This window comes from Rhinoraja longicauda, chromosome 1, assembly GCF_053455715.1.
Source record: "Rhinoraja longicauda isolate Sanriku21f chromosome 1, sRhiLon1.1, whole genome shotgun sequence".
Classification (NCBI taxonomy): domain Eukaryota; kingdom Metazoa; phylum Chordata; class Chondrichthyes; order Rajiformes; family Arhynchobatidae; genus Rhinoraja; species Rhinoraja longicauda.
In genome coordinates, this window is record NC_135953.1 from 12,558,755 (window position 1) to 12,581,921 (window position 23,167).

The window sequence follows — 23,167 nt, forward strand, 5'->3', positions numbered from 1 at the left end:
TTCTATAAGATCCCCCCTCAGTCTTCTAAATTCCAGCGAGTACAAGCCTAGTCTATCCAGTCTTTCTTCATATGAAAGTCCCGCCATCCCAGGGATCAATCTAGTGAACCTTCTCTGTACTCCCTCTAAGGCAAGAACGTCTTTCCTCAGATTAGGAGCCCAAAACTGCACACAATACTCCAGGTGCGGTCTCACCAAGGCCCTGTACAACTGCAGTAGAACCTCCCTGCTCCTAAACTCAAATCCTCTTGCTATGAATGCACATTCATGGGGCACATACGTTTGAGTTTAGTTTATTGTCATGTGTACCCAGGTACAGTGAAAAGCTTTTGTTGCGTGTTAACCAGTCAGCGGAAACACAATACATGATTACAATCCAGCCATCCACAGTGTACAGGTACACGATAAAGGGAATAGCGTGAATAACATTTAGTGCAAGATAAAGCCAGTAATGTACTAGCAAAGACTGTCCGAGGGTCTCCAATGAGGTAGGTAGTCGTTCAGGACTGCACTCTAGTTGTTGGTAGGATGGTTCAGTTGCCTGATAGCAGCTGGGAAGAAACTGGAGGCGTGCATTTTCACACTAAATGGTCGGCATGGGTGTGGGGGACCAGCAGGTTTGTTTCAATATTGCATAGGTCTACAAAGAATGATAAGTTAGTTGGTGGATTCACAGAAGATTGTTGTTAGGTTTCCCTGCAAATATCATGCTGAAATTCCCTAATGGTGTGTTGCAAGTTTTCACAGTTGTCAGCATGTAGCTCAGCTGGTGTGAGATTTGGAGCCAGCTCTTAAAGGGACACAGCAAAATGCAGGCAACATTCTTACAGCAACAGGAGAGTGGTTACTAGGGTCACAGAGCTACACTTCTCCGTGGATTGTCACCTTGTCGTGGTGGAGAAGCTTGTGTGGTCCTGAGGTCCTGAGAGCGATGCCGTCTGGAGCTACGCTCCTGGTAGGGTCACCCATGGCGGTAAGGTCGAGGGGGAGGTCCCTGACAAAGAGCAATCCAACCAAGACCTCAACGGTGAAACAGACGGAGGATGATGGCTGACTTTAGTGGAGCGTCAGTTTTAAATGGCCTCCCCTTTATTCTTAGACTGTCCCCCCTGGTGCTGGACTCCCCCAACATTGGGAACATTTTTCCTGCATCTCAGTCCAGTCCTTTCATCATTTTATGCATCTCCATAAGATCCCCTCTCATCTCTCTAAACTCCAGTGAATACACGCCCATTCTTTCCAATCTTTCCTCATATGACAGTCCCACCATCCCGGGGATTAAACTCATGAACCTGCGCTGCACTGCCTCAATAGCAAGGGTGTCCTTCCTCAAATTAGGAGACCAAAACTGCACACAATACTCCAGATGTGGTCTCATCAGGGCCCTGTACAACTGCAGAAGGACCTCATTCCTCCTGTACTCATAGCCTCTTGTTATGGCCAACATGCCATTAGCTTTCTTCACTGCCTGCTGTACCTGCACGCTCACTTTCAGTATTTTCTATAAAGAAGGAGTAAAGTTCTCGATTAGACTGAGGTAAATTTCACTAAACTGAGAAGTAGAGTGGCAGCAGCTACTTTAAGGGGAATCAGCTAGGAACAACAAGAGGTATTTAAGGAGATTCAGAATATTCAGGGTAAAGATATTCTTACAAAGTAAAGGAACAGGAATACAAATCTGGAATCCCCAAGATGACATGGTGCAGAGAGGCTGGAATAAAGCAAATAAGGGAACCCGATATCAGACGCGAAGAACTTAACATAGCAAAAGTCTGAAAAGGTGTAGGCGTGAAATTAAAGGGAAAATTAGAAGAAAATAAAGTGGTCAAATTAAAATTAATGGTAATAAATAATAATTCCAAAGAAAGACTTGGAGAGCAAGAGGAGAACCAAAGAAAGATAATCTATGGCAGGAGGTGGAGGATAAGTTCATTTGTCAATACTTTGTAAAGGTCTTCACAAAAGACAAGGAGGATACCAAGGCAAATGAGTCAGAAATGTTGGATGTTGTAAATGTAGCGAAAATAGAGGCAATAAAGCTTAAAAATGGAAACAAAAATATGGTCACAGTCGCAGACGACGATATACCCCTGGATAAATGGTATGGTGGCGTAGTGGTAGAGCTACTGCCTTACAGCGCCAGAGACCTGGGTTTGATCCTGACTATATGTGTGTCTGTACATTCTACCGGTGACCTGCGTCGGTTTTCTCAGAGATCTTCTATTTCCTCCCACATTCCAAAGTCATACAGGCTTGTAGGTTGTGTAGGAAAGAACTGCAGATGCTGGTTTACATCGAAGGCAGACACAAAATGCTGGAGTAACTCAGCAGGACCGGCAGCATCTCTGGAGAGAAGGAATGGGTGACGTTTCGGGTGACGACCCAAAACGCCGCCCATTCCTTCTCTCCAGAGATGCTGCCTGTCCCGCTGAGTTACTCCACCATTTTGTGTCTACCAGGTTTGTAGGTTAATTGGCTTGTGTAAATGTAAAATTGTCCCTGGTGTGTGTAGGATAGTATTAATGTGCGGGGATCGTTGGTTGGTGCAGACTCGGTGGGCCGTAGGGCCTCTTTCCGCACTGTATCTCTAAACTAAACTAAACTACTGTAAAAGAGACAAAGAGACAAATTGCAAAGGCTTCAATTTTTAAATCTTCACTGGGTACAGCAGTTGTGCCAGAGGATTGCTATCTTCATGCCATTGTTAAAAAGGGTGGAAAGGACAAATTGAGTCATTTCAGGCCAATTAGTTTAACTTCAGTAATGGCTAATTCATTGAAATCCTTTACATAGGATGGTATTAATCTTTAATTGGAAATGCATAGATGAAGAAGGATCTTTAGCACAGCTTTACTAAAAGAGGGTTGTGCCTTATTAACGCTTGAATTCTTTCAGTGTTTCACAAAGAGGACCGATGAGCACGATACATTTGATATTTGATATTTTTGATATATTTGATATTTGCCAGTCAAAAAAGGAAACAGTTACACTTACAGTTTAGTTTATTGTCATGTGTGCCGAGGTACAGTGAAACACTTTTGTTGCGTGCTATCCAGTCAGCGGCAAGACAATACATGAGTACACTCGAGCCATTTACAGTGGACAGATACCTGATGAGGGAATCTGAGAGGAGTTTAAGAAGATTATAGTTAACGTAAGAAATGCTGCGGTAAGAATAGAGATTTAAGAGTGGGGAACGATATTCTAATATGTGATAGATCTGCTTCTGTGGCTAGCACGCAAATAGCCGCCTGGGTTGGGCGCCATCTTGGAAACACCTGTGGGGTCCAAAGTTGGTTCATTGGCAGGAGGCAACGGGTAATGTTGATGGGTCTTTTATGGTTGTAAGAATATTACTGGTGGAGTTTTACAGCGCTCAGTACTTCATGGAACATAGAACAGTACTTAACCGGAGCTGGCCTTTGTTCCGTGTTGACCATGATGTCAAGTTAAACTAATCTTCTCTGCTTGCACTTGATCCATATCCTTCCATAGTGTGCCTATCTAAAAGTCTCTTAATCTGCCTCCACCACAACCGTTGGCGGCGGGTACCAGGCACCGACCTTTTCTGGATAACAAAACTAGCCCTTAACATCTCTTTTAAACATGGCCACTCTCACTCTACAGTTATGTCCTCTATTCTTTGCTTCCCTGTGAAAAAGGTTTTTACTGTCTACCCAATCTATACCTCTCATCATTGTGTGTACTTCTAAGTCTACTCTCAACCTCCAAAACTCCAGAGAAAGCAATCCAAGTTTATCCAACCTCTCCTTATAGATAAAACCCTCTACTTCAGATAGCATCTGGTAAACATCTTCTGCAAAGCCGTCTCCAAAGCCTCCATATCCTTTCTGTAATGGAGCGACCAATACTCCAAATACGACCTAATCATAGTCCTATAAAGCTGTATCGTGATATTCTAACTTGTATTCAATATCCTGACTGATGAAGGCAAACATATCCATTCACTTTCTTTGCCATCCTTATCTACATGTTTTGATAGTCTCTCGTGTCAGGGAATATCTGCTGGGAAAAATAAGCAATAGCAAAGCTATTTATTTTACTGGCTTTATGATTCATGGCTTGTAACCAGACTCAGTGTTGTCTGTTCTGTTAGTGCCGGTCATTAAGGACAAAGCTGTTAAAGTAGGCAGCCTAGATAATTACAGGCCCATAGGTTTAGCCGGCATTCTGTCAAAGGTCCTAGAAAGAATTCTGCTGGATAGATTAAACGAGTCTGGTTTTAAAGATTGGTTTTAAAACCAGTTTGGTTTTAAAGGCAAACATGGCACTGACTTGCGTATATATGCCTTAAAGGAAATTGTAAACAAATATAGAGGTAAAAACTCATCAGTTCTTATCTATACACTAAAACTCTTGTTTGTTCGCTTGTTCCTGAACTGCAGCCGAAACGGTACACGATAGCACGACAATTTTAGGCCCACCTTACTCGTAGTCGTCCCGTGGTCCAATGGAAGAGGTTTCATTGAAATCAGTGTTATATTTTTAAAGTTATTTACATTTTAAAGTTAAAGAAACCATGCATGCGCAGTTGGGGCTCTGTTGATTGGGTACTTAAGTAAGATGGCCACCGCATCTGCGCTTGCGCAGAACAAATGCGACCACACCTGCACAGTTGGGGCCCGTTGAACAGCGCTCGGCTGCCTGTCTCTTGGGGGCGGGAGAGCCAGGCCTGGTGCTGGAGGAAGCAACTGGAGCCTGGGCCTGGGCCTGGACGTGAGTGGGTAACCGCGAGCCTGAGGTGGGCCAAGGGAAAAGGCGGCAGCAGCAGCAGCAGCAGCTGTGAGGCCGGGCATAGGTGGAGGTGTAGGCCAAGGCCTGGGCCTGGCACTGGGCCTGCCCTTGGCTCCCCGTTCCCCCTCCTCTCCCTGGCTGCTCAGCGCCTTCCCCACGCCGCCCAGAGTCCAGCGGCTCATCAAAAGTGGGAGATCCGCCACCGTCTACCACTGAACATTCCCGCACCGGCACAGGACAGGACTCTCATACCCCCCCCCCCCCCCCCCCCCCCCCGCTCCACCAATGGCGGCCGTCTGGGCCGGGAGACGGGTTACTACAGCAGCTGTGGGTTGCTCCCAGGAGGGAGGGGGGAAGGGGAGGAGGGGGGAGGGGGGATGAAGGGAGGGGGAGGCGAAGGGGGACAGGGATGGAAGGGGAAGGGGGAGGGGGCAAGGGGGATGTAGGGAGGGGAGGGAGGGAGGGGGAGGGGGGCGAGGGGGGAGGAAGGGGGAGTGGGGGAGGGGCGAGGGGGGAGGAAGGGGAAGGGGAGTGGTTGAGGGTGGGAGGGAGAGGGGGGAGGGAGGGAGGAGGGGGGGAGAGGGGATGGGGGAGTGTGGGGGATAGGGGATGGGTGAGTGGGGGGAGGAGAGGGTGCTGCACCAATGCAGGAGTGGTTTGGGCCCAATGGGTCCACTTGGTTTAGTGTGCTTTATTGATGCTTCCAAAGCCTTTGATCGTGTTAATCATAGAAAGTTATTTGTTAAATTGAGTCAAAGAGGGGTGCCCAAATACATTGTGAGAATTCTGGCTTACTGGTATGCCCACCAGACGATGCAAGTAAAATGGGGCAACAGGGTCTCAGCCCCATTTGGGGTTAGCAATGGTGTCAGGCAAGGGGGAATTTTGTCTCCAGGTCTTTTTAATCTCTATATTGATGATCTGTCCATGCAATTGAAAGCCTGTAATATTGGGTGCATGATTGGTAATACTCTAGTGAACCATATTATGTATGCAGATGATCTAGTGGTCCTTAGTCCATCTAGTCCTGGTCTCCAGAAGCTTCTTACTATCTGTTCTGTGTATGGTGTGGAAGATGATATCAAATATAATGCCAGTAAGAATGTTGTTATGATCTGTAGAACCAAAGAGGATAAATGTCTAAAATTTCCTGATTTTAAATTGTCTGATAATAATCTTAGTGTCTGTAATAAGGTAAAATATCTTGGACATTTTATTACAGAACAAATGACAGACGATGAGGATATTTATAGGCAACGCCGCATGATGTATGCACAAGCAAACAATCTCATGCAAGTTTAGTGCGTGTGCAGATGGAGTGAAGATGTCTCTGTTCAGAGCACATTGTACACCACTCGATACTGCACACTTGTGGTCAAACTACAGAAAACTAAGCTTACAGAGACTTTAAGTAACTTATAATGATGCTATGAGAATATTACTTAAGAGACCTAGATGGTGTAGTGCAAGTGAAATGTTTGTGGCTGCAGGAGTCAATACTTTACAAACCGTCTTAAGAAATCTTATGTATAAATTTATTTGCCGGATTAATGACTCTGAAAATGAAACCATCTTGGCCTTGTCAAACATAAGGTTTAGCACGACACGCTACCAATCCCAGCTGTGGAGACTTTGGTATAGTTGTCTCGTTGTAGGACACTGATTTTTTTTCTTCTTGATTTTAAACCATGTATTGTGCTTTTGTAAGTAATTTACTGTGCTTTTGTATATAATTTATCGTGCTTTTGTAAGTAATTTATTCTATGTAATGTCTTGTCTTTTATCTGGATCCTCAATCTGTAATAAAGTAAAGTAAGTAAGTAAGTAAGTAAGTTTCCCTGCATGAAAGTTGCTATATAAATGCAAATTTTTCTTGCTTGGGAAAAATACTAACATTGGGAGCAGAAAATTAAGTGTTTTTGTAGTTTTAAAGGGTTGGGCACAGTGAAGAGGAGACATATACTGTATGTCCTTGGAGTACCGATGATAGCGTCTCAATCTAATTATACCTTTTCACAGGATAGGAGGCAGAGGAGGAGGAAGGGGAGCCCAAAATGTGCCATGAAATAGTGGAATACTGGAAGTGAAGGAAACCCAATGTGCAGCCATGTGTTTGGAAGCAAATAATTAGACAGCCCTGGAAAACGGCCAACATTCAATCACTGCTGTTGAAGTGAACTTACTGAAAAGATTGAAGAAAGTAGGACACAGAAGGACAGAAGGACTTGTTTCCGTGCTGTACGACCCTGTAACTCTCTATGACTTTAAAATTGAGGTGAGCATGACAAGACTATTTAAAATAGACACAAAATGACTCAGTAACTCAGCGGGTCAGGCAGCACCTTGGTGCACATGAGGGTGAGGGCAAATCTTATAGAGGTGTACAAAATCATGAGAGGAATAGATCGGGTAGATGCACAGAGTCTCTTGCCCAGAGTAGGGGAATCAAGAACCAAAGGACATAGGTTTACGGTGAGGGGGGAAAGATTTAATAGGAACATGACGGGGGACTTTTTCACACAAAGGGTGGTCGGTGTATGGAACAAGTTGCAGGAGGAGGTAGTTGAGGCAGGGATCATCGCAATGTTTAAGAAGCAATTAGACAGGTAAATGGATAGGACAGGTTTAGAGGAATATGGGCCAAATGCAGCCAGTTGGGACTAGTGTAGATGGGACATGTTGGTCAGTGTGGGCATGGCGGGCTGAAGGGCCTGTTTCCAAGCTGTAAGACTACGACTATCTCTGGAGAGAAAGAATAGGTACATTTCGGGTCAGAACCCTTCTTCAGATTATTCAGGAAATGGGCGGATGTTGAGTGGTGTGCTGGAATAGAAGGAACTGTACATTCACAGATCCCTAAAGGTAACAGTAGAATTCAATCTAGTGATATTTTGCATCAACTAAAGTGTTGAATTTAAGATCAAAAAGGTTATCATAGATTGTGTACAGCATTATTTGAACCACAGCATAAGTACTGCATACATTTCTGGCCAACATATCACGGGAAAGATATAGCCTGTGGTAGATGGACAACAGAGGAGGCATTGGAGATTTGCAAAGGTGTTGCCAGGACTGGACATTTTTCATTTACAAGATCCTCATAGGTTATTTTCTTTGAAACAGAGGAACGCCGACGATGGAAGACTTAATTTTTGATCGTCTGAAAGATACAGCATGGAAACAGGCATTTGGCCCACCAATCGATCACCTGTTCACTTTAGTTAATGTTATTCCACTTTCGCATCCACTCCCCACGCACCAGGGACAATTTACAGAAGCCAATTAACCTACAACCCCGCATGTCTTCAGGAAGTGAGGAAACCGGAGCACCTGGAGCAAAAACCCACACGGTCAAAGGGAGAAGACTCAAGAGTCAAGAGTGTTTTGTTGTCGTATGTACAGGAATGGAACAATGACATTTTTACTTGCAGCAGTAGCACAATAGGTTATAGTCTGAAGAAGGGTCTTGACCCAAACCATCATCCATTTATTCCTTCTCTCCAGAGATGCTGCCTGCCCCACTGAGTTCCTCCAGCATTTTGTGTCTACCTTAGGTTTTTAAGCAATGTAGGAAAATGACTGCAGATGCTGGTACAAACCTAAGGTATCACAAAATGCTGGAGTAACTCAGCAGGTCAGGCAGAATCTAGGAGAGAGGGATGGGACGAAGGGGGGGGGGGGGGGGGGGTAGGGGGGAGAAAGAGAGAGACACAGAGGAACTATCTAAAGTTGGAGAAGTCAATGTTCATACCCAACTGTATGAACATTGACTTCTCCAACTTTTGATAGTCCCTCTGTGTCTCTCTCTTTTTCACCCCTCCCCCTTCCCAGTTCTCCCACTGTCTTCCTGTCTCCACCTATATCCTTTCTTTGTCCCGCCCCCCTGACATCAATCTCAAGTAGGGTCTCGACCTGAAACGTCACCCATTCCCTCTCTCCTAGATGCTGCCTGACCTGCTGAGTTACTCCAGCATTTTGTGATACCTTAGGTTTTTGAGCAATGTACTCAATAGATAATATAATAAAGAAACATTAAAAAAAGTTAATAAATTTTTAAAAACAATATCGTGAACCCTGGCAGTTCATAGCTCGGCGTTTAGATTGAGTCCGTAGTGTTCAATGTCCTGATGGTTGTTGGGATGCTGCTTCAGAACCTGAATGTCACAGCTTTCAGCTTCTTCTACCCTCTTCCTGATGGGAAGAGTGAAACGAGAGCCTGACCAGAGTGGTGTGGGTGTAAACACACAGAGACAGCACTGAGTTCATAAGTTCTAGCAGCAGAATTAGGCCATTCAGCCCATCAAGTATACTCTGCCATTCAATCATGGCTGGTCTATCTTTCCCTCTCAACCTCAATCCTGAGGTCAGGATCATACCGGGTCTCGGGCGCTGTGAAGCAGCAGTTCTACCAGCCGTGCCACTGTGTTTTACTGTACGTGTTGTATAAATGTTTCAGGGTTCCAGACAAAGTAAGGGATCAAAAACCAAGAGACATTTATTCGAAGTAAATAGACAATAGACAATAGGTAATAAACGTAGGAGTAGGCCATTCGGCCCTTTGAGCCAGCACCGCCATTCACTGTGATCATGGCTGATCATCCACAATCAGTACCCCGTTCCTGCCTTCTCCCCATATCCCCTGACTCCGCTATCCTTAAGAACTCTATCTAACTCTCTCTTGAAAGCATTCAGTGAGGCGACCTCCACTGCCTTTTGAGGCAGAGAATTCCACAGATTCACAACTTCCTGGGTGAAAGAGCTTTTCCTCATCTCTGCTCTAAATGGCCTGCCCCTTATTCTTAAAACTGTGGCTCCTGGTTCTGCACTCCCCCAGCAAGTGGTTGAAGGATTAGAGGTGAAATGAGGTGAAAGACGTTCACCAAAGGAACAGTAGACCCCGGGGCCAACTGCCTGAGAGGGCTGTAGAGGAAGAAACCCTTGTTAACTTTGAAAGTACTTGTGTGTGTGCTTGAGGACCCGTGAGTTGAACATCAACAGACCTAGTGCTGGAAGGTGGGATTAGACTTGGTGGCTCTTTTCCAACCATCGCAAGCATGGCTATGTCAAGTGGCATCTTTCCATGACCTATATTTCCTGTGAGATGTTGAACAATTCAGCAAAAGCAGACAGGAAAGATTGCGAGGTCGGGAAGCTAAAAGCGATGGTGACTTTGATCGCCATGGGCAAAGCAGTGAAGACATGTTTGTGAAATTATATTTAAGGCATGTTTTTTAATCAGAGGGTGGTGGGTGCCTGGAACATAATACATAGGTTTAAAGTGAGGGGGGAAAGATTTAATAGGAACCTGAGGGGTAACTTTTTCAGACAAAGGGTGTATGTAGTGAGCTGCCAGAGGAGGTAGTTGAGGCAGGTACTATTGCAACGTTTATTAAACATTTAGACAGGTACATAGTTAGCACAGTTTTAGAGGGATATGGACCAAACACAGGCAGGTGCAACAAGCGTAGATGGGACATGTTGGCCGGTGTGAACAAGTTGGTTCAAAGAGACGGTTTCCACACTGTAAGACTATGACTCTATAACGTGCTACTGGGGAGAGAGGTTGAGGCAGATAAAATAGTTGCATTTAAGAGATTTTTGGATAAGTATATGGATATGCAGAGAATGGATGGGTATGGAATGTGTGCAGGCAGGTTTGATTTGGTCTAGATATCATGTTTGGCAGAGACATAGTGTGCTGAAGAGCCTGTTTCTCTGCTATACTGTTCTGTAGGTAGACACAAAATGCTGGAGTGACCCAGCGGGACAGACAGCATCTCTCGATAGAAGGAATGGGTCATGTTTCGGGTTGAGCCCCTTCTTCAGACTAAGAGTCCGGGTAGCGGGAGACATAGATAAGGAAATGTAAGGTGTGAAAACGAGACAAAGCGGATGGGGATCAAGGAAAATGTAGATAGATCATTGTTCATAGGAGAAGGTGCCAACAAACCAAACAGAGATTGATTTGTAACCGGGGACAATCAGACTGGTCAGAGAACTGGGAAGATGGGAAGGATGGAGAGAGAGGGAAAGCAAAGGTTACTTGAAGTTAGAGAAGTCAATATTCATATCGCTGGGGTGTAAGCTACCAAAGCAAAATATGGGATGGCAGGACTTTCATATTGAAGAAAGACTGGATAGACTCGGTTTGTACTCGCTGGAATTTAGAAGATTGAGTGGGGATCTTATAGAAACTTACAAAATTCTTAAGGGGTTGGACAGGCTAGATGCAGGAAGATTGTTCCCGATGTTGGGGAAGTCCAGAACAAGGGGTTACAGTTTAAGGATAAGGGGGAAGTCTTTTAGGACCGAGATGAGAACGTTTTTTTTCACATAGAGAGTGGTGAATCAGTGGAATTCTCTGCCACAGAAGATAGTTGAGGCCAGTTCATTGGCTATATTTAAGAGGGAGTTAGCCCTTGTGGCTAAAGGGATCAGGGGGTATGGAGAGAAGGCAGGTACGGGATACTGAGTTGGATGATCAGCCATGATCATATTGAATGGCGGTGCAGGCTCGAAGGGCCGAATGGCCTACTCCTGCACCTATTTTTTATGTTTCTATGTTTCTATGAGGTGCTGTTCCTCCAATTTGCACTGGGCCTCACTCTGACAATGCTGGAAGGCCAGGACAGAAAGGTCAGTGTAGGAATGGGAGGGGGAGTCAAGATGTTCTGTGTTCCATGTCACAAATCAGAATGCGGACAGACAAAAAAATAACCCAGTTTGAGTGGTGTGCACTTAAAATAGCATGGTTTCCATAGAAATAGGCTTAGCAAAACTGGATTGTTTTGTGAGTAAATGGAACTGTTGCTTTTCAGACCCATGGTATCAATACTCACACTGCATGTGAGTTTTGCACGTCGCACCTCTGCTGACATAATTTTAGAGGGATTTCTTTGCCAGGAAAAATGCGTCGGGACAAATGAACAATCCGCAGAGAAAAAAAACAGAAACAATTTTCTCACCATGTGCACAAAATTAGCGGTTAAAACAATTTTCAATAGCGTAATAGCACATTTTTCAGAGATGTATGAACTGACCTTTAGCTCCAAGTGTGTTAGTTGTTAGGAGGGAGAAAGAAAGTGATGGACTTGCGGAATTTGTAGAATAGTAAATAACAAGCAAAATGGCAGCAGTAGACATAGTGAAAAGCACTTTGAGAATTCCCATAAACTTAGATTTCCCACTAAATTTACACTGGAATAGATAATTTAAATGGACCAATGTAATGTAAAATTTTCCAAGGTTCTACTATTTCGAAAGGTGATTTCAATCAGTGTCATTTTTTCTCTATTTACACTTCCAAAAAGCAGCAAAGGAGGTTTTTCTGCTTTAAAGTTGAAGATGGGTCTCATGAGGTCTTAAGATCATAAGTGATAGGAGCAGAATTAGGCCATTCGGCCCATCACGTCTACTCTGCCATTCAATCATGGCTGATTTACCTCTCCCTCTTAACCCCATTCTCCTGCCTTCGCCCCATAATCCCTGACACCCGTACTAATCAAGAATCCATCTATCTCTGCCTTAAGTATATCCACTGACTTGACCTACACAGCCTTCTGTGCCAATGAATTCCACAGATTCGCCACCCTCTGACTAAAGAAAATCCTCCTCATCTACTTCCTAAAGGAACGTCCTTTAATTCTGAGGCTATGACCTTTGGTCCTAGGCTCTCACGCTGGTGGAAACATCCTCTCCACCTCCATTCTATCAAAGCCTTTCACTATTCGGTACGTTTCAATGAAGTCCCACCTTCTAAACTCCAGCGAGTACAGGCCCAGTGCCGTCAGACGCTCATCATATGTTAACCCACTCATTCTTGCGATTATTCTTGTAAACGTCCTCTGGACCCTCTCCAGAGCCAGCACATTCTTCCCCAGATATGGTGCCCAGAATTGCACGCAATACTTCAAATGCGACCTGACCAGCTCCTTATAAAGCCTCAGCATTACATCCCTGTGTTTGTAGTCTTGCCTTTTGAAACGTCTTGACCCGAAATGTCACCGATTCCTTCTATCTAGAGATGCTGCCTCTTCTGCTGAATTACTCCAGCATTTTGTATTTATTTTCGGTGTAAACCAACATCTGCAGTTCCTTCTTATAGAAAAGCAAATTTGGCTTGCTTGGGGAGAAGAATAATGATAGGATCAGAAAATTGAATGTTTGTAAGTTTTAAAGTATTAGGCATAGTAAAAAGGTACAAAAATCTGAAGAAGGGCTCCGAACCAAAAATTCACCTGTTCATTTGCTCCAGAGATGCTTCCTGACCCGCTGAGTTACTCCAACTCATTGCATCTTTTTTTTGTAAACCAGCACCTGCAATTCCTTGTTTCTGCACTAGACAAATACCATATGTCCGAGGAGTACAGATGAAAGCATCTCAACTTATTTATCATTTTTCACAGGGTAGGTTGGGGAGAAGCAGCCTAACAGGTGTCATGAAATGGTGGAGTAGGTGAAGTGATGGATACCCAATGTGCAACCATATATTTGTAAGCAAATAATGAAACAGCCCCAGAAACCAACCAACTTGTTCAATCACTGCTGTTGAAGTGATGATCTTTTAGTTTAGTTTAAGAAAATAACTGCAGATGCTGGTACAAATCGAAGGTATTTATTCACAAAATGCTGGAGTAACTCAGCGGGTCAGGCAGCATCTCGGGAGAGAAGGAATGGGTGACGTTTCGGGTCAAGACCCTTCTTTTAGTTTAGTTTAGTTTAGTTTCAAGATACAGCACAGAAACAAGCTCTTGGGTCTACCGAGTGCGTGCCCGAACCAGGGGCCACAGTTTAAGAATAAGGGGTCGGCCATTTAGAACGGAGATGAGGAAAAACGTTTTCACTCAGAGAGTTGTGAAGCTGTGGAACTCTCTGCCTCAGAAGGCAGTGGAGGCCAATTCCCTGGATGCTTTCAAGAGAGCGTTAGATGGAGCTCTTAATGATAGCGGAATCAGGGGATATGGGGAGAAGGCAGGAATGGGTACTGATTGTGGATGATCAGCCATGATCACGGTGAATGGCGGTGCTGGCTCGAAGGGCCAAATGGCCTACTCCTGCACCTATTGTCTATTGTTTACTGTCTATTGTCTATTGCTGTTCCTTCCTACACACAGGTCTGAACATTGTTAGCTTGAAAGTAAAAATGTTCATAGCCCATGACACTATGTGAACTGGAACCATCCATGCACTGCCGAGACCTGCCATCTTACACAGTTGGCTGCTCAGTGAAGAGCCATTAACAAAACCTGTTCACTTGCTGCTCTCATTTTTCTGTTGCTAATAGACATATTAGTCACTGAATGAGATTAAAGGTTTTTTGCGTTGGAAGATTATTCCGTTTTCTTGGCGTTCCTCTGAATTAAAACACTCATACTTTCCAAGTTCCACGAAACTTGGAACTGATGAATGGCGAGGAAAAAAGAATACTTGGTAAAATGCAGAATTTTAATTAAAATGCAGGTGTACTTTAAATTCATAAATTCTAGGAGAAGATAGGGCCATTCGGCCCACCAAGTTCACTCTGCCATTGCTGATCTATCTTTCCCTCTTTCATGGCTGATCTATCTTTTCCTGTCAACCCTATTCTCCTGCCTTATCCCCATAACCTCGGACACCCTTACTGATCAAGAACCTATCAATCTCCACCTTAATCCCGAACCTATCAACATCTGTCTTTTTTTTCACTTTTAATTTGATTTTAATTTCAGGTTTTCATGTACCTGGTGTGCGTTGTGACTGTTGGCAGACCATTTCCCTCCGGGAATGAATAAAGTTCTATCGTATCGTATCGTAAGAATATCTATTGACTCGGCCTCCACAGCCGTCTCTGGCAATGAATTCCACAGATTCACCACCCTCTGACTAAAGAAATGCCTTCTCATCTCCTTTCTAAGGGTGCGTCCTTTTATTCTGAGGCTGTGGCCTCTGGTCCTAAACTCGCCCACTAGTGGAAACATCCTCTCTGTATTCCCACTATCCAGGCCTTTCACTATTCTGTAAATTTCAATGAGGTCCCCCCTCATCCAATTGAAATAATCCCTCTTCTGCAAGATGAGGGATCTTTGACTTGTTTTTTTTTTTTTTTTGTTTAATGCGTCATATTTCTAAACTGAATTTACAGTCATTTTACTTATTCAAGAGATATGCCAGGAAATAACTAATCTTTTATTATGAAAGAAAACCTTTTCTTTCCATTTTTATTCTGCATTCCTGCGGGGAACTGACAGCTACACGAGAACAGCTGTAGTTCTGTCAGATTTCGCCATGAAGCTTTGGAGAGGAAGAAAATCCACTTTAAGTGGAACAGCTGCAGAGGTGGTTAACAGGATGGGTCACAGTGACTTGTGATTAGTCTCAGTCGGGGAAATTGAGTCACAACCCGAGAGTTTATTTTCCGTTCTTTGCTGAGGAACAGGACGTATTCCGGCCTACCTGTTCCCAGACAGAAAAGAGAGATCATTTGCAATCCAAGGCGCTTGCAAATTGGATCAAAATTGGCTTTGCACAAGGAGTCAAAGAGTAGTTGGGGAGAGTTTGTTTTTCTGATTGGAGATGTGTAACCAGTGGTGTGCCGCAGGGATCAGTGATGGGTCCATTGTTGTTTGTTATGTTCATGGACAGTGTGAGGAAGAAGGCATGTAGCATGCTTGCCTTCATTGGGAAGGACATTAAGTACAAATGTTGGCATATCATGACATCATGATACAGCTGTACAAGTCATTGGTGAGACCATATCTGGAGTACTGCCAACAAACAGTTCTGGTTACTCTTTTGTAGGAAGGATGTCGATAAGTTGTAAAGCATGCGGAAAAGATTCACCAACATCTATATACTAAAACTCTCGTTTGTTTGTTTGTTTGTTTGTTCCTGAACTACAGCCAAAATGGTATACGATAGTGTATTTTAGGCCCACCTTACTCTCCGTCGTCCTTTTGGTGCTAATGGAAGAAGTTTCATTGAAATCGGTGTTATATATTTAAAGTTATTCACGTTTTAAAGTTTAAATCTATCTCCTAGGGAGGGAGGGGGGGAGGGAGGGTGGGGGGGAAGGGGGGTTGGAGGGAGCATGGGGAAGGCGGGGGGAGGGGGGGAGGGGAGGGGGGTCAGAGGGGGAGGGGAGGGTGAGGAGGGAGGGGGGATGAGGGGAGGGGGGGAGGAGAGGGTGTTGCACCAATGTAGGAGAGGTTTGGGCCCAATGGGTTCACTTGGTCTAATGTTACCTAAACTTTCAGGCTTGAGTTATAGGGAGAGGCTGGTTGGACTGGGAGGTGCTTTCCATTTGGAGGCAATGGGACCAGAAAGCCATCTTAGTCAGCATGGACAAGATGGGTCAAAGGGCCTATTCCCATGCTCTATTTCGCTATGATTGAGTCCATTTCGATTGGCATGGACAAGTTGGGCCTAAGTGCCTGTTTCTGTGCTATATAACTCTATGACTTTATGACTTTGGTCCTCATGACTTATTCCTGCACAATGTATTCCACTCTGCTTGCTCTATTTTGGTCACCATATCTGAGGAAGGATGTGCTGACTCTGGAGAAGGTATAGAGGAGGTTTACAAGAATGATCCCAGGAATGAGTAGGTTAACCTATGATGAGCGTTTGTCGGCACTGGGCCTGTACTCGCTGGAGTTTAGAAGAATGAGGGGGGACCTCATTGAAACGTACAGAATAGTGAAAGGCTTGGATAGAGTGGATGTGGAGAGGATGTTTCCACTAGTGGAAGAGTCTAGGATGAGAGATCGTAGCCTTAGCATTAAAGCATGTTCTTTTAGGAAGGAGATGAGGAGAAATTTCTTTAGTCAGAGGGTGGTGAATCTGAGGAATTCTTTGCCACAGATGGCTGTGGAGGCCAAGTCAGTGGGTGTATTTAAGGCAGAGATAGATAGATTCTTGATTAGTACAGGTGTCAGAGGTTATGGGGAGAAGGCAGGGGAATGGGGTTAGGAGGGAGAGATTGAACAGCCATGATTGGATTGCAGTGTAGACTTGATGGGTGGAATGACCTAATTGTACCCTTGTGACCTTATGACAATTATATAGCAATTCAAACCTACAGAATGCTTAATTAGTGTCCACTCAATATTATCTCACTGTAATGTTTTGTCTGATTCTGTCAGGGCAGATTAAATTAAAATTGCCCTCAATTAAATACACAAAATCTCTTTCTTGTATAGGAATCAATAGCAGTTTCAGTTCAGTTTGGTTTCTTGTCACGTGTACCGAGATATAGTGAAAAGCTTTTGTTGCGTGGTATCCAGTCAGCGGAAAGACAATACATCATAATCGAGCCACTTACAGTGTATAGATACATGATAAGGGAATAACGTTTAGTGCAAGGTAAAGCCCAATCAAAGATAGTCCGAGGAATCATAGGTTACATAGGAGTCAGTAGCACTAACTGGAATGAACTTTATTAAATCAACTGCTGTGGGTCTCTTCAGGTGGCCTAGTACATGACCCCTGGAAATTGAGTTAAAGTTTGAAATGCATTACCTGGTCAGCTGCAGCTCGAGCCAGTTTATCCATTCTGGAGCCGGCTTCTGCAATCTTCTTTGCCGCATTGATAACATCGGATGTATTTTTTAGCGGACCCTTGCCCCTACAAGATATTGGAAAACACAATAAAGCAATAAGTGAATCTTCTAGTTCAGAAAAATGGACTTGACACCATCTTTAGAATGGAATTAGGGTGTGACTAAGATCTTTATGAATTCTGCAATTTGTATGGAGAGATGATAAATAATATTCTATTGGGAACAGCAACTTAAGAAGACTTGAGATGGATGGAGGAGGATTTTAGGTGATCCCTGTATTAAAACAAATCAATTGTAACAATTAGAATAGGAAACATTGGCAATACACAGCAGCAATTGAAAGGTCATTATGCTCGTTAGCATTCCTTCAGAGATGTAATAAGGTACTGAGGTTCGAGAATTGACCAAGGCAAGAATGGATGAGAGTACTCTGGATGAAAAGTCAAGGGTATAAAACCGCAAATCACCTGTGCAAATGACTCCATGATAAAGTCTCCATCTACATCAGTCATCATTCTTTCCTTTCTTAGGACTATGGCAGGCTATATTCATATTTAGATAATTTCCCCTACTCGCCTTCCCTCCAGAGATGCTGTCTATCCCACTGAGTTACTCCAGCATTTTGTGTCTACCGTGAGATAATTTCCTCTATCCCTGACTCCCAATTCCTCGGTCTACGCCACATCTGCACCCAGGATGAGGTTTTCCATCCTAGATCATGGGAGATGTCCTCATTCTTTAGGAAACAGGGGTTCCCCTCTTCCATTATAGATGAGGCTCTCACTAGGGTCTCCTCGATATCCCGCAGCTCTGCTCTTGCTTCCCCCCCCCCCCCCCCCCCAATTCGCAACAAGGACAGAGTCCTTCTTGTCCTCACCTTCCACCCCATCAGCCGTCGCATACATATAATCCTCCAACATTTCTGCCATCTCCAACGGGATCCCACTACTGGCCAAATCTTCCCATCTCCACCCCTTTCTTCTTTCCGCAGCGACCGGTCCCTCCGTGACTCCGTGGTCCACTCGTCCCTTCCCACCCAAACCACTCCCTCCCCAGGTACTTTTCCCTGCAACCGCATGAGATGCAACACCTGTCCCTTAACCCCCCTCGACTCCATCTAAGGATCCCAACAGTCTTTTCAGGTGAGGCAGAGGTTCACTTGCACCTCCTCCAATCACATCTACTGTATCCGCTGTTCCAGGTGCCAACTTCTGTACATCGACGAGACCAAGTGCATGCTCGGCGATCGTTTCGCTGAGCACCTCCACTCAGTCCACCTTAACCTACCTGATCTCCCGGTGGCTCAGCATTTCAGCTCCCCCTCCCATTCCCAATCTGACCTTTCTGTCCTGGGCCTTTCTGCTCCATTGACAGAGTGATGCCCAGCTCAAATTGGAGGACCAGCACCTGATAGTTCGCTTGGGTAGCTTACCCCCCAGCGGTATGAACATTGACTTCTCTAATTTTAAATAGCCCTTGCTTTCCCTCTCTCTCCATCACCTCCCCCTTCCCAGTTCTCCCACCAGTCTTACTGTCTCCGACTACATTCTATGTTTGTCCTGCCCACTCCCCTGACATCAGTCTGAAGAAGGGTCTCAACCCGAAAAGTCACCCATTCCTTCTGTCCAGAGATGCTGCCTTTCCCGCTGAGTTACTGCAGCATTTTGTGTCGACCTTTAGATAATTTCCTATCTTTAATGGAAAGGAAGCTATTTTCAATATCTTAAATCCTTGTAGCGTGTTCAAGGGACATAAACAATTCTAGCCTTTGACAGCAGCACTCTAAATCAGATCTTTCATCTCGGGTAATATTTCAAGAGCGTGAAGTTTTATTGCAGCTGAATGGGATGCATACGTGGTGGAGCAACGGTAGAGTTGCTGCCTTGCAGCGGCAGGGGCCCGGGTCGTTCCTAACTACGGGTGCCGTCTGTACGGAGTTCATACATTCTCCCCGTGACCTGCGGGGGTTTTCTCCGGGATCTCCGGTTTCCTCCCACACTCCAAAGACGTACAGGTTTGTAGTCTCCTTGGCTTGGGATAATTGCAAATTGTCCAATAGTATGTTTGGGATAGTGTTGGTGTGCGAGGATGGCGGACTCGGTGGGCTGAACGGCCTTTTTCCGCGCGGTATCTCTAAATTAAACTAAACATGCATGTGTGCTAACTATAATCAAATCTGCTCTTGATGTTTCCCAATTTTTACTTCGTCTGTTCAAATCTGCCATCTTGCTCTCCTGAAATCACCAGGTTTGATTTTAGTTTCGGGTGCCAAATAGAAATTTGATAGATTTTAAACAGGCAGCAATGCGAATGTTTAGCATGCGTCGGCAAAGAGTTCGACACCCTGGGAGCAATGATGACATTGAAGGCTCAACAAGGGAAGAAGTACACATCATTAGGCCATTTGGCCCATCGAGTCTGCTTCACCATTTGATCATGGCTGATCTATCTTTCCTGCTCGACTTCACTCTCCTACCTTCTCCCCTAACCTTTGGTGTCCTCACTAAGCAAGAACCTATCAATGTTCACTTTAAAAATACCCAATGAATTGGCCTCCATAGCCGTTTGTGGCAATGAATTCCACAGAATCACAAACCACCCTCGGGCTTAAGAAATTCCTTGATATCTCCCTTGTAAAGGTATGTTCCTTTATTCTGAGGCTGTGCCCCCTGGTCCTAGACGCCCCCACATCTCCACATCCACTCTATCTAGGCCTTTCATTATTCAGTAGGTTTCAATGAGATAACTGTAGGAGAAAGGCTAATCCAACTAGCCTGATATCACAGGTCTTCCGGCAGTGCTGAGGTAAATGATTCAGGCTGGAGAGGGTCCAGAGGAGTTTTACGAGAGTGAGCCCAGTGATGATTGGGTTAATATATGAGGAGCTTTTGATGGTTTTGGGACTGTAATCGCTGGAGTTGAGAAGGATGGTGTGGGGGGGGGGGGGGGGAGGTTCTCTGGGTGAAAAAGTTCCTTCTCACCTCAGTTTTAAATGGCCTCCCCTTTATTCTAAGACTGTGGCCCCTGGTTCTGGACTGGCATTGGCAGTGTATGATTGGAGTCCAGAATGTAATGCCTGCCGTTGTGCTGGAGGCAGTTTCCATTACGGCCTTCAGGAGAGAATTAGATAACAAATCTGGTGAGAAAATACTTTGAAACCAACAGGGAAAAGGCTGGAGAATTGAAAGGTGGTAGAGAGCTGTAATGGACATGATGGGTCTCATTCACTCCTTCTCAATTATGATTCTATACCAAGATATTTTATGCATTAAGTAGATATGCACATAAATGCTTCACTAAACTTTTAATTTAGTTTAGCTTACAGATACAGCGTGGAAACAGGCCCTTCGTTCACACTAGTTCAATGGTATCACTCTTCCTCATCCACTATCTACACATTAAGGGGAATTTTCAGTAGACAATTAACCAACATACCCACACGTCTTTGGGATGTGGGAGAAAACGTACTACCAGGGCTGCTGGTGGAGGCAGATACGATAGGGACTTTTAAGAGACTTTTGGACAGGCATCCCAAAATGCAGGGAATACAGGGGTAGATTTAGATTTTTTTTAGATTTAGAGATACAGCGTGGAAACAGGCCCTTCGGCCCACCGGGTCCGCGCCGCCCAGCGATCCCCGCACATTAACACTATCCTACACACACTAGGTACAATTTTTTTTACATTTTACCCAGTCAATTAACCTACATACCTGTACGTCTTTGGAGCGTGGGAGGAAACCGAAGATCTCGGAGAAAACCCACGCAGGTCACGAGGAAAACGTACAAACTCCGTACTGACGGCGCCCGTAGTCAGGATCGAACCTGAGACTCAGGCGCTGCATTCGCTGTAAGGCAGCAACTCTACCGCTGCGCCACCGTGCCGTGCGGGTATGAGCCGTGTACAGGCAGATGAGATCAGTTTATCTTAGCATCATGTTTGGCACAAACGTTATAGACTGAAGGGCCCATTCCGGTGCTGTACTGTTCTACATTCTATGAAACCGGAGCACTTGGTGAAAAGAATGCATCACTGGGAGAACGTGCAAACTCCACACTGAATGTGCGAGTGGGTGTTTGTGTCTTCACATTGGATTTTTATTTTTATTTTCACACCGTGTTTGAAGGGAACAACTTCTATGGATATGGTGCTTTGAACCAACGCACTTTGCAGCCGGTGAAGGGCTTTAGAATCGCAGTCAAGCAGCAAGCACAGCAATCTGTGCACAGTAATCTCCCACGGTGTAATAGTGTAAGAACCGGACATCGTTGGTGAAACATTCTGGCCAGCGCACCAAACCATTCTTCTTCAAATGAATGCTTCAGTAATATTACACCCACCCTGGGGGTTCACCCTTGTGAACAAAGGACAGCATCTCTGTTGTCACGGCACCCTCTCAACAGAGCAATGGTTATATATATAGTATCTGAAGAAGGGTCTCGACCCGAAACGTCGCCCATTCCTTCTCTCCTGAGATGCTGCCTGACCTGCTGAGTTACTCCAGCATTTTGTGAATGAATGGTCATATATAATTGTTTGAGTTTGTAGATTTAAAGATACAGGCTCTTCAGCCCATCGAGTCCGTGCCAACCAGTGATCCCTGCACACCAACACTATCCTGCACACACCAGGGACGATAACCTGCAAACCTGCACTGTCATTACAGTGTGGGAGGAAACCGGAGCACCCAGAGAAAACCCACGCAGGTCACGGGGAGAAACAGTTTAGTTTAATTTAGTTCGCAGATAGAGCATGGAAACAGGCCCTTTGGCCCACTAAGTCCACCGCTCACCCATTCACACCAGTTTCATGTTATCACTCTTCCTCATCCACTCTTTACGCATTAGGGGGAAACCCGCACATAATAATAATAATATGCCTTTATTGTCATTCAAAATGAATTGAACGAAAATCATTTGCCACGCAGCCACAACAGTACAGAGTAAAAGACACAAGACACACAGTTTTAACACAAACATCCATCACAGTGACTCCTCCAGACACCCCCTCACTGTGATCTTTGGGATGTGGGAGTACACGTACCGCCCGGGGTGGTGGTGGAGGCAGATACGATAGCGGTGATTAAGAGGCTTTTGGTTAGACATCGTGAAGTGCAGGGAATAGAGGGCTACAGACTGTGTACAGGCAGGTGAGATCAGTTTAACTCAGCGTCATGTTGGGCACATGCTGCTGCTGTTTACTGTTTCACCAGATGTTGATTAGTGTGTCGAGGTGTCGTGAGGTGCAGAAATGGCCCATGTGCAGACGACATCCATCGTCCGATCGACTCTAGTTCCATTTGCCTGCATTTGGTCCGTATTCTTCTACGCCTTGCTTATCTTAAGCATTTGTCTGAATATCTCTTAAACAGAGTAATTGTATCTACTTTCTCCGCCTCCTTTGGCAGCGTGTTCCAGACATCAATCACTTTCTGTGCAAAAAACCTATTCCTCAGTTTGCTGATAAGACTCCTTCCTCTCACCTGTAACTTGTGTTCTTTTGTTTTTGCTGCCCACACCAGGGGAAAAAGATTCTGACATCTATGCCTCTCATAAATGTCTATCAGGTCACCCTTCAACCTCCTATGCTCCGGGGAAAACAAGGCCAGTCATAGAGTCATAGAGTGATAGAGTGATACACTGTGGAAACGGGTCCTTTGGCCAACATGTCCCACAAGAACACAAGAACACAAGAAAATAGGAGCAGGAGTAGGCCAACCGGCCCCTCGAGCCCGCTCCGCCATTCAATACGATCATGGCTGATCCTACCCCAACCCCCTTCCCACTATCACCCTTCTTCCCACCCAAAAGAACCGTGTGATCTCCTGGGAGAGGCGAAAAACCGGATAAAAAACGGTTACACTAGTCCCACCTGCA

General features: G+C 44.9%; 1 protein-coding gene across 5 annotated transcripts in view; it reads right to left on the reverse strand.

The window, feature by feature from the left end:
• ctnna2 (catenin (cadherin-associated protein), alpha 2) overlaps positions 1-23,167 on the reverse strand; it is a 1,150,825-nt gene that overhangs the window by 117,286 nt on the left and 1,010,372 nt on the right. For 4 of the 5 annotated variants that reach the window (XM_078407736.1, XM_078407459.1, XM_078407551.1 and 1 more), the window contains one exon: positions 17,251-17,359. In XM_078407736.1, coding sequence (XP_078263862.1) covers positions 17,251-17,359 — 109 coding nt within the window. The remainder of the gene's footprint in view (positions 1-17,250; positions 17,360-23,167) is intronic. The other variant, XM_078407821.1, reaches the window with a different exon arrangement.